Consider the following 12594-nt stretch of genomic DNA (forward strand, 5'->3'; position numbering starts at 1 on the left):
ATCTGACTGGTGAATGAAATGCATGCGGATTCAGTGACTGGTGTCCATGGATTTCAGCGTTGCGGGAGGCCCAATGCGTGGACTCAGAACCTTCCATCGAACCTCCTTGTGTTTCCCACACTCCTGTCTTAAGGGTACAGATGCGAAGAGTTGGGGGTTTTATGAGGGTCTGCTTTTTCCAGGGTTTTTCTTATACATAATTTTTCCAGTGTCATAGACAGGTTCACTCTCCTTGTTATACTGGTCAAATTATTTCGAAATATGCAACACTGACCATATTGGATCAAGGCAAGAGATTGACCCAGTTTGTTCCCCAAATGCTTGTGATTCTGAGCAGAAAGTGCACCCCAACCTCAGCCCCACCCAAAAAGCTGTGAAGTATCCCTACCCATTTGATTCTGTGGCCCCATGTGACCTCTCTCAAGGCCTCAGACAAGCCAAACCCACTCCCTTCACAGCCCGGTACGTTTACTACACGTACTCTTCCCCCATCTGGAAAACTGCCACCCAGGGCTTCCAAACCCTGAACTGATGAAATAGCCCCTTTGGAACATGTTTTAATACCCCCTTTTTGGAATCATGGATAATACAACCTCAGCCATAATTCACAGGAGGAATCAAAGGGCAAAGTCAATATTAACCTGACTGTCTTGCAGATGGCCAGGAGAATACCACACTCCTGCACAGCCCTGGGACCTCACATGCCGCAGCCAAGACCTCTCCCCGGGTCCGAAGAGCCACAACCTCAAGGACAGAGAGGATATGGCCTGGAGGAGTCATCCCCTACGTCATTGGAGGGAACTTCACTGGTCAGTAGCCACAGACAAGGCCTGCTTTGGGTCAGGGTGCTTTGTCTCCCTGGGTTGAGACAGTCTTTCTAGGAAGGACCCGGGTGGGATGGAGCAGATGTTTGGGACCACAGCAGGCCTATAGATAGTACCCACCTCTTGCCGGCAAGGCCTGGCCCACCAGTCCTGGGGAAATTGCAATCTCTGTTGGGGCTATGTCCTCAAAGTTGGTTACCTTGCTCCCGATGCTTCATGTGGGGAGTGACCTGGAAGGACCTTGAAGGATAAGCGGGGTTTGCATGATGACTGTTTGAGGACAAGCCCTCCGCATAGAAGAAAGTCCCTGAGCAACTGCACATGGTTAGCTTCCCTGTCCTCTGCCTGGATGAGCGTCCTGGACTCAGAGGTTCCCTGCCACTACCCACAAGCAGTGTTCCATTTAGTGACCAAAGGGACCAGTGGACATGGCTCGACTCCCTGGGTCCACATCTCAGCCCCAGCACTTGCCAGCAAAATGCCCTGAGGAAATTAGCCTCTCTGTGCCTCAGTTCCCTCTTCTGTAAATGGGGATGATAATATCTTCTACCCCATCTGGTTGTTTTGAGAATCAAATGGATTACTATAGATAAAGCGCTTAGAGTGGTGCCTGGCACACAGTAATTAGTAATTATCTGATATTAAGATTATCTTTAAAATATGTGAATCATCCCCAGCTTCCCATTGCCACAAGAATGAAATTCCTGACCATGGGCCTGTAATGCCCTCCCTTGAGTACCCCACCGTCCCTCTCCTGCCTGATCTTTGACCCTCTCTACCCTTCTCCCATCCTTCATCTCTATGCTCTGGCCTCACCAGCCATGTGCCCATCCCAAGACGTGCCCACCTCATAGGCCCCTGAGCACTCACACTTGAACTTGCTTTCTGTCTCCCTTGGATGCCCTTTCCCTAGGTCTTTGCATGGCTGTCTTCTTCTTATCATTTGAGTCTTATGTCAAGGGACACATAAGAGGAAGACCTTCCACCCTCCCCCTGCCAGCGCCTCCCTGTCCCCAAACCCTGCTTTATAACATTGGCAGCACTTACCATGACCTGAACTCTTTACTTCTATTTCTGTTTCATTTATTTTTGTCTCTGTCTAAGCTCTGTGGGAGCAGCAGTCTTTTTTTTTTTTTTTTGTCTCATTTCTGCTTCCATGTCTCCAACACCTAGACCAGGGCCCGGCACATCCTAGGCAGGTAGCAAATATGCCCACTGTGTACCTGCAGCCGATGTCAATGGAAAGCCTGGGTGACAAGCCACACCGAGAGACTTTCCCAGGCTCTCAGTGCCACTTACAAGTCCTTCCCCTCCCTGTGACTCTGTGACCTCTACTCTGAGAGGTGGCTGATGAAGGCAGATTCCCTGAGGATTTGCCAAAGCCACTGAGAATCGCTGATGAGTAAGTTAGGGAACGGTGAAGACCTCAGCCGCAGGGCAGTGGAATTCCTGCAGTTCCCTTTCGCTCCCGCAGCATTAACCCACGGTTTCCTAGTGCCAGGTGCTTAATTAGGGATTGGTGGTAAAAAAGATGACTAAGATTTCATCCTGCCCTCAAGGAGGTCTGTTCTCACAGCAGAGAAAGGTGAGTGCCTAAAGAAAAAAATAGAAATGATAAACCGCTATAGACTTTTGTTCCTTGGTATCCTAACTGTGTTCTTTCATATCTGGTGTGCTTTTCTGACCAAAGATTTATATTATTTTCATCAAAGTTAACATAGGAATTTTGTTGACACAAGTATTTCATGTTATTAGGTAATTAGTAGGGTTGCTATTTTTGGTGAGTGATTGAGCTATAAACAATTTGAGCAAAAAATGTCAAGATGTCAGAAAAAAATGGACAGCTAAGTTATTCTATTTTTTGTTGTTGTTGTTTGTTTCTTCTTTCTTTCTTTTATTTTTTTGAGACAGGGTCTTACTCTGCTGCCCAGGCTGCAGTGTGGTGGCATGATCACACCTCACTGCAGCCTCAACCTTCCAGGCTCAAGCGATCCTCCCACTTCAGCCTCCTGAGTAGCTGAGACTACAGGCCGTGCCACCAAGCCCAGCTAATTTTTTTTTCTTAATTGTTTGTAGAGACAGGGTTTCACCATGTTGCCCAGGCTGGTCTCAAACTCCTGAGCTTAAGGGATCCACCTGCCTTGGCCTTCCAAAATGCTGGGATTACAGACATGAATCACCATGCCCAGTTGTTATTCTTTATTCTATATGAATGTTTTTGGGGACAACAATATGATACCATCCCCACATTCTGTAGACAATGATGGGAGCCTCCCCCACTGCTGCTGTGCTAGTCCATTTGTGTTGCTCTAAAGGAATAGCTGAGGCTGGGTGGTTTCTAAGGAAAAGAAGTTTGTTTTGGCTCACGGCTCTGCAGGCTGTCTGACAAGCATGGTGGCAGCATCTGCTCCTGGTGAGGCCTCAGGAAGCTTGCAATCATGGCGGAAGGCAACAGGAAGCCAGAACATCACATGGTGGGAGGGAGCAAGCGAGAGGTGGGGGAGGTGCCACACACTTTTAAACAACCAAATCTCTCATGAACTCAGAGCGAGAGCTCATTCACCAAGGGGATGGCGCTAAGCCCTTCTTGAGGGACTCACCCCCATGACCCAAACACCTCCCACCGGCCCACCTCCAACACTGGAGATTATGTTTCAAAATGAGATTTGAAGGGGACAAACATGCAAGTGATGTCAGCTGTTTTGTTTTGCTTGTAATTTTTGTTTTTGTTTTGCAATGAGAGCCCTGTAGAACTCAGACCTCCAACTCCTACCATCCTTCATACTTCCCAGACAACTGTTTTTTCCTAGATCCTTCTCATTGCTTCTAGGAAAATTTAAACAGTCTTCCTTCTAGATTTTGAAAAGAACTGACTGACTATATGTAACTGTCAGCCTGGAGTTTTATTATTCAGCAAATTTCCACTCAAGGAAATACCAAGACAGGTTCAGAGAAAGTATGAAATTCACCTATTTTCAAAGGCCTGGAAGAAAAATTAGGCTCAAGGATTCCCCACAAGACACTGAAACCCCGTGTAAAAGTACACAGATATATATGCAAATAGAAATTTTAGAGTGCATGGGAGCACCCTCCTACAGGTCTAAAAGAAAATGAGGGGGTGAAGTGCAGTGCTGGTGAGCTGGAGTTGACTCCCCCCTACTTCAAAAGCCTGCAGTTTCCAAATCGAAAAACCTGGATAAGGTTTTGTAAAAGTTTGGAAAATACTTTCAATACAAAGGAAAATTTGCGAAGCCCAGGATATTTTGAAAATCTATTTTTACCCTCCCTTCCAGTCCACAAACTCCTACTCTCTAGGTTTGGCAACTCAGAAAAGTTACGTTGTGTTTTTAGCAAGGGAAATCCTGATTCCTGAAAATTCCTGGAGTATTTCTATTCTGAACAAGCTTTTTTTTTTTTTGAAAATATTTAATTGACAAATAAAAATTGTATATATTCAAGGTATACAACGTGAAGATTTGATATATTATGTCTCGATCACCATAATCAAATTAATTAACACATCCATCACCACCCATGCTTACATTGGGGGGCTGGTGAGAGCACAAAATCTGTTCTTTTATCAAATTTCAAGTAAACAATACAGTATTATTAACAATCTTTTTTTTTTTTAATTGTTGGAACATCCTTTGTCTTAACTCAGCATGCTTTAAAGCGTCTAAGGAGGCTGGGTGTCCTGGCTCACACCTGTAATCCCAGCACTTTGGGAGGCCGAGGCTGGCAGATCACCTGAGGTCAGGAGTCGAGACCAGCCTGACCAACATGGAGAAACCCCATCTCTACTAAAAATACAAAATTAGCCAGGCGTGGTGGCACATGCCTGTAATTTCAGCTGCTGGGGAGGCTGAGGCAAGAGAATCGCTTGAACCCGAGAGGCAGAAGTTGCAGTGAGCCGAGATCACGCCATTGCACTCCAGCCTGGGCAACAAAGGCAAAACTCCGTCTCAAAAAAAAAAAAAAAAAAAAAAAAGAAAAGCATCTAAAGAAAGTAGGGACCCATGATTGAAGTCGAGTGCTTGCCCTGTTGTTTCAGGGAGCCAGAGGGCCATTTTTAAGCAGGCCATGAGACACTGGGAGAAGCACACCTGTGTGACCTTCATAGAAAGGACCGATGAGGAAAGCTTTATTGTATTCAGTTACAGAACCTGTGGGTAAGTAAACCAAAGCGAGGCCACTTCTGCAGAATCAGTCGGATGGCTCATGAGTCTTTTCTCTGTAAACCTAAGTATTTCCAATGAGCTGTTATTTAGAGGAGTCCAGGGTTTGCTAGAAACTTTCTGCCCTTGGTGAAATTACAATCCAGTGGCAAAGCTCGTGGGTCAAAAGGAAGATTCCAGGAGACTCCATGAAGACGAGGGGTCCTGCCCCTAGGAGAGCAGCAGAAGAACTGGTGGTGTGTCACCTGAAGACTTAAGGCAGTGGTTCTTAACCTCTTGGGGTTTGTGTCCCCATTTGGAATCTGATGAAGCGGTGGGCTTTCCTTCTTCAAGAATAGATGAATATGTATGTAAAATTTTGCATTTAATTTGAAGGACTCTACAGGCTTACAGACTTCCTTCAGAAAACATAATATATAATAAAATGACTGGCTTATGACTAAAGTTACCTGTTACGTTAATAAATATGTATGATATACTTTCCTACTGAAAGAAAAAGGTTCTCATGTTGGATCAAAAACCCAAACCCGGCCGGGAGCAGTGACTCACGCCTGTAATCCCAACAGTTTGGGAGGCCGACGCGGGCGGATCACCTGAGGTCGGGAGTTCCAGACCAGCCTGACCAACATGGTGAAACCCCGTCTCTACTAAAAATACAAAATTAGCCAGGTGTGGTGGCACATGCCTGTAATCCCAGCTACTTGGGAGGCTGAGACAGGAGAATCGCTTGGAGCTGGGAGGCAGAGGTTGCAGTGAGCTGAGATCCCGCCATTGCACTCCAGCCTGGGCAACAAGAGCAAAACTCCATCTCAAAAAAAAAACCAAAACAAAACAAAAAACCAAACCCAACTACATGGTCTATACGTAAGATGATTACTGAAGAAAACAACCTAGAGAGGTTTAAAAGTAAAGGGAAAGAAGCCATACAGGTAAATGCTAACAAAAAGAAAGCTGGGATCACAATTTTAGTCATTGACTAGGTTTTCATTGTTTTGTCGTTTTTGTTTTTAAAGTCAGAAAATGTTAAAACAAAAGCTGAGACACTTTATAATGAGAAAGGGTATAAGCGACGGTGAGAATATAACTGTCATAAATCTTCATGCACCAAATAGCATAGCATCAAGGTCATAAAACAAGCCCCAGGGAATTCAAGGGGAAATTGACAGAAATGCTCAGTAGCCCGAGACTTAATTCATTTCTGTCAGCCCAAGTAAGTCAGTGTCACGTTGACCAAAAAATAAGTAGAGATTCACAGAGGATTTGAAAAATACAGTTAATAGAGTTGATTCTATAGGTCTGTCAGATTCTATAACCTCATAACACATTTTTTAAATGCCCATCTATTAAGCATTAAGAACATCTTAATGAATTCTAAAAGGCAGAAATAGCATTAAGATATTTTCTGATTGCAAAGCAGTGAAACTGGACATAACATAATAACAAAAATAGAATAAACATTAGCTGGTAAAAGTCCCCCCATGCTTCCATTTTTATGGCTCTTAGGTCATAAAAACAGCAAGATTAAAATTGCAGAATGTCTAGATAATGAAAGCCCTATGGTTCAAAATAAAAGAGATATAGCTAAAGCTATGTCCGGACAAAAACCCACAGACTTAAATATCCACATCACCCGTTGACAATAGTGACAATGAAATATTCAATTCAAAGAAGCTAGTAAAAATAAATACAACCCACCACCACCACCACAACAAAATAAACCTAAGGAGAGCACAAGGAAACAGACAAGGTGAAACATTATAGGGCTAACAAATTCAAGAGTAAATTATTTGAATAAACAAATAAACAGAAAACAATAGATAAACCACTTGTTAGTTTAATTGAGACAAAATATGATCACATAGAAATACATAAGATTAGAAATGAAAATGGGAGAAATAGCCACAGATTCAGCAGAATCACAAAGGAGTAGTTTGCAAAACTCTAGGGCAAGAAGGGTGAAAATGTGGATAATGTGAAAGTCTTCAAGGTAAAAATAAAGTACTGGTGCAGACCAAGAACTTTGAATGAAATTGAAGAACGGAGGGAAAAAGCCATCCCCCACAAAGCACCAGACCCAGAGTTTCACAGGTGAATTCTTTCAAAACTTCAAGAACAGATTATTCTGGTATACTTAAACTTTTTAGAGCATAGAGAAAGATGAATGCTTTCAAATTACTTTTGAGGAACTGTTAGGGCATTGCTACCTTGAAATGAAAAGGATAGCACCAAATAAATAGAGAAAGAAAGGAAAACATGATAAAAAAGATAAGAAAGAAAAAATTATAGACTCATCTCACATGTGAATAGCCATGCAAAATCCTAAATAAAATGTTAGCACGTAGAATTCAGCAGCAGAAGAAAAGAAGAGGAGGCTGCCAAATACATTTATCTGGGGAATACAAGATTAGTTCAACATTAGGAAATCTATTCCCAAGATTGATTGGTCAAAGAAGAGAAGCTATATTCATACCTCAATAGATGCTAAAAGGCACCTGTACAATACAACATGCAGTTTTTGTTTTAAAGAAGTAACCAAGGTAGCACAGAAATAGATGTCAAGGATAGATTCTTGCATTTTATATATATATAAGTATAAATATACATTTATATAAATAACTTCCAACCAAAAGCCAGTATCATGTTTATCGATGATACTTCTAGAAGCATTTAATTTTAGTTAAAATCATGAACAAGTTTAAGATGTTTAGGGTTACCACAATTATTTAGCATTGTTTTGGAATTACTAATTAATATAAATTAGACAAGAGAAAGAAAGAAACACTGTGAATATTGGCAGGAACAAGGCAATGTTTGCACTGATGGGAGGTAATGTGATTGTCTGCCTAGAAACCCCAGAATATCAATTGAAAAGCTGTTAGAAAAACAAGAAGACTCTATTAAGTGACCACAAAATTAATTAATTAACAAAAATAGGTGACTGCTTTTCTTTATACATGAAATAGTTTGATACACTTTTATGATGGGAAAAAATCACAACTTTAATAGAAACATAATAGATACTATATCTAAGACTAAACATAAATGTGCCAGACCTATAGGAAGAAAATGCTAAAACTCCCAGGAACCTAAAAAAAAAAAGTAAAAATAGAAAGCATATTGCTTCCTGGTGTAGGGATACTCAACATAGTAATGATGTCAGAACTCCCTAAAATAAGCTGTACATTCATGCCTTTCTGATTTAAACACCAACATTTATAGATATATACGTACATGTGTATGTATGCATACATATTTTTAGAACTTGAACAAATGATACTAGAGTTTATCTGGAGGAACAACCATGTAGAAATAATGAGAGAGAGAGAGAGAGAGACAGAGAGAGAACGAAAACAGTAATGACAGAGGTAGCTATCTAATGGTCTAACCAAACATGCAGAATATTAAAATGCAAAGGGAAGATAATAACAAAACAGTTTGAAACTTAAGGGAAAAATAGATATATACAAAAAAGGGTCCAAAATGAATATACCTATACACAAATTTGGGTAACATTTTAAATGAGTGGGAGAAAGATCAATTAGTCAATTGGGATATTTGAATATTGGGGTAATTTAGATAACTCTGTGAAAAAAAAAAAACTGGAAGAAAGAAAGAAAAAATCCAAGAGTATAAGAAGGAAACAAGAGTAGATTTTATTTATAATCTTGAAATATGGATGACCTTTCTAAGCAGCACATAAGAAAATGAAGACATTTTATAATACTAATATTAAAAACTTTTATAATGCAAAAAGAAAACAAAGCAATACACAAAAACAAAGTCAAATGAGAACTAACAAAGTGAGCAAAATACTTGCAACACTCTTGGCTGGTTTCCCTAATTTACAAAGCGTTCTTAAATATCAATCATAAAAAAATGGACAACCCAAAAGAAAACAGGGGTAACATAGTTCACAGAAAAAAAAAAAATGTCACTTAAAATATGTGAAAAACTATCCAGCCTCAATGCGGCGAAATCCCATTTTTTACCTATTCAATTGGCAAAAATAGTTTGATAAAACCAATGTTGGCCAGGATGAGGGAAATAGGACTTAAACATTTTTTTAGCTTCTGTGAGTAAACAGTAGGTGTATATATTTGTTGGGTACCCGAGATGTTTCGATACAGGCATGCAATGTGAAATAATCACATCATGGAGAATGGGGTATCTCTCCCCTCAAGCATTTATCTTTTGTCTTACAAACAATCCAGTTACACTCTTAGTTATTTTTAAATGTACAATTAAGTTATTATTGACTATAGCCACTCTGTTTTTTGGTCAAATAGTATATCTTATTCATGCTTTCATTTTTTTTTCTTTACCCATTAACCATCTCCACCTTCCCCACCAGTCCCCCACTACTTTTCCAGCCTCCAGTAACCGTCCTTCTAGTCTCTATCTGCATGAGTTCAATTGTTTTAAGTTTTAGCTACCACAAATAAGTAAGAACATATGATGTTTGTCTTTCTGTGCCCGGCGTATTTCACTTAACCTAATGATCTCCAGTTCCATTCCTGTTGTTGCAAATGACAGGATGTCATTCTTTTTTATGGCTGAATAGTACTTCATTGTGTGCTTGTACATATTTTCTGTGTGTACACATTTTCTTTATCCATTCAACTGCTGATGGACACTTACGTTGCTTCCAAATCTTAGCTATCATGAACAGTGCTGCAACAAACATGAGAGTGCGGATATCTCTTCAATAGACTGATTTCCTTTCTTTTAGGTAAAGAGAAAGGGGCTTTTAATATCTTACTAGTGAGTATATAAACGGACAACATTTTGGGAGTGCAATTTGACAGTATCTATTAAAATTTCAAATGCACATATCCTTTTATCCATGAATTCCATTGGTAGAAATTTACGCTACCATTTCTTTGTTTCATTTGCTGTTGTTTTTATTTGTTTTGCTTGTCATCCTCTCCCCCGAGGCCTTGTTAAAATAGCAAAAACTAGAGTTACAGCCCAGATGTACATTAGTAGAAGACTGATGAAATAAATTTTAGTATTACAAAAATATATATAAATATTATTTGAAAAAAATGATCGTGCCCAGAAGGGAGTCATCTCTAAGGCTCCTCCGATAATGACACCAAGTTGCATGCATTATAGACACTCATCTGCCTTCTTCCCCTGACTCTTCTCCTTTTCATTAAAAATGGCCCAGCAGGAACTCCAGCACCTTGCAGGTGGAGGGGTGGAGTATGGTATGGACTTTATGTCAGAGACAGACCATATCTTTTGTCGGCTTTTCAAGAAGATTCATAACCACAAAAAGCTCAAGAACCATTTTTGGAGGGAATTTCTGCATTGGGTCATTGGGTGGGAAGTTGGACAATGAGAGCACTTTCACCTCTGAAATTCTGTTTCTTTTCTTTTTTTTTTTTTTGAGATGGTGTTTCACTCTTGTTATCTAGGCTGGAGTGCAGTAGCGTGATCTTGGCTCACTGCAACCTCTGCCTCCGGGGTTCAAGCAGTTCTCCTGCCTCAACCTCCCCAGTAGCTGGGATTACAGGCACACACCACCACACCTGGCTAATTTTTGTATTTTCAGTAGAGACAGGGTTTCACCATTTTGGCCAGGCAGGTCTCAAACTCCTGACCTCATGTGATCCGCCCACCTCGGCCTCCCAAAGTTCTGGGATTACAGGCGTAAGCCACTGCACCCGGCCTGAAATTCTGTTTCTTTTACATGCATACACGCACACACATACAGAGTGGGAGGGGGGACTTGCCTCTTGCTCTGAATGTCTTCTGACCTGCTGACCTGGGTATTCCCGCAATTGTCCAGCTGTTGCTCCTATGTTGGGCGCCGAGGAGGAGGCCCACAGGCCATATCCATTGGGAAGAACTGTGACAAGTTTGGCATTGTGGCTCACGAGCTGGGCCATGTGGTTGGGTTTTGGCATGAACACACCCGGCCAGACAGAGACCAACATGTCACCATCATCAGGGAAAACATCCAGCCAGGTAAGGAGGCCTGTGTGGAGTCTGGAAGGCACCGGTCGAGAAGGTGGCAACCTCAGGGACAGGAGGGAGGGAAGGAGGGGACTTGCTGGGAGCTGAGCAATGCTAATTGCTGAATATGGAGCAATGACTGTATTGTGCAGGCCCTTCTCACCAGTCTGACCACTGTCCATCTGTGGCTTCCTGGGAGGTCATCTGCCATAGCTTGTAGGTTGGAGCAGAAGCAAAATGATTTTCCGTGTTTTAAAGGACATTGAAATCTAACTCCATTTCCTGAAAGGAACACAGTCGACCAGAACACTGTTACAACATCAGAGCTGATAAGCCAAAAAAAAAAAGAGTTCTCCTGGCCGCTTTTATGAGTTATTTTTGCTGACTTAGGCAACATATTTTCTGAAACTGAAATACAATTAGGACATGAACACATGTAAAAACAGTGTTTCTGCCTAGAAGCATTCTGCCCCAAGGCAGATAAAATGTCTAGATTAAAAAAAAATACTTTCTTATGTCAAATAATTTTATATGGAAGTTAATATTGAGCATGAAAGTAGCTAGTTGAAGAATCTGATTGCCTTACAAATGCTTTAGAGAATCTAAATTGTGAGCTATTTAGGATTGAACTTAACTCTCTGATTCATTTTCTTTTGTTTCTTCAAATTGCAAGATCAGGTTTTTGTTTGTTTTGTTTTTTTGTTTGTTTGTTTGTTTGAGACAGAGTCTCGCTCTTGCTGCCCAGGCTGGAGTGCAGCAGCGTGATCTTGGCTCACTGCAACCTCCGCCTCCTGGGTTCAAGCGATTCTCCTGCCTCAGCCTCCTGAGTAGCTGGGATTTCAGGCGCCCGCCACCATGCCCAGCTAATTTTTGTCCTTTTTTTTTTTTTTTGAGACGGAGTGTCGCTCTGTCACCCATTCTGGAGTGCAGTGGTGCGATCTCAGCTCACTGCAAGCTCTGTCTCCCGGGTTCATGCCATTCTCTTGCCTCAGCCTCCCAAGTAGCTGGGACTACAGGCACCCGCCACCACGCCCGGCTAATTTTTTGTATTTTTAGTAGAGACGGGGTTTTGCCATGTTGGCCAGGCTGATCTCAAACTCCTGACCTCAGGTGATCCACCCACCTTGCCCTCCCAAAGTGCTGGAATTACAGGTGTGAGCCATGGCACCTGGCCCAGAGTTTTTTATTTTTATTTTTAATTTTTTGTGGGGGCAAGCAAGTTGATAACTAATCTGTCTGCAAACTTACTTTAAGAGGTTTGAGTGGCATTTGGGGATAGGTCTTGGGTGGTGAGGTTGGGAGAACACAGGGCTTGCTGGAAGTTTCAAATTTCTAAGTATTAAAAACAACAAGAACCACTACAAGCCCTGTTATTTGACTGATGGGCCAAGAGAGCCCTGGGAAGTTGTTATGGGCCCTCCTTCTCCTTCCTCTGCCTCCTTTCAGGTGCCCAACTTGGTTTTCAAAGGGCTTAACACAGTGTTGTGTCACAGGTCAGGAGTATAATTTCTTAAAAATGGAAGCTGGGGAAGTGAGCTCTCTGGGAGAGACATACGACTTTGACAGCATCATGCACTACGCCCGGAACACCTTCTCAAGGTCGGAATCTATGCTTATGCCTCGTCTGTGTTTTA

The 12594-nt window shown here is 41.7% G+C and overlaps 1 protein-coding gene across 1 annotated transcript in view; it reads left to right on the forward strand.

The window, feature by feature from the left end:
* Window positions 1–12594, forward strand: part of TLL2 (tolloid like 2) — a 151796-nt gene that overhangs the window by 83712 nt on the left and 55490 nt on the right. Inside the window, exons 4-7 of the mRNA XM_055253957.2 lie at window positions 657–809; window positions 4876–4993; window positions 10794–10972; window positions 12454–12559. Of these exons, the coding sequence (XP_055109932.2) occupies window positions 657–809; window positions 4876–4993; window positions 10794–10972; window positions 12454–12559 (556 nt within the window). The remainder of the gene's footprint in view (window positions 1–656; window positions 810–4875; window positions 4994–10793; window positions 10973–12453; window positions 12560–12594) is intronic.

This window comes from Symphalangus syndactylus, chromosome 2 (assembly GCF_028878055.3).
Source record: "Symphalangus syndactylus isolate Jambi chromosome 2, NHGRI_mSymSyn1-v2.1_pri, whole genome shotgun sequence".
Lineage (NCBI taxonomy): Eukaryota > Metazoa > Chordata > Mammalia > Primates > Hylobatidae > Symphalangus > Symphalangus syndactylus.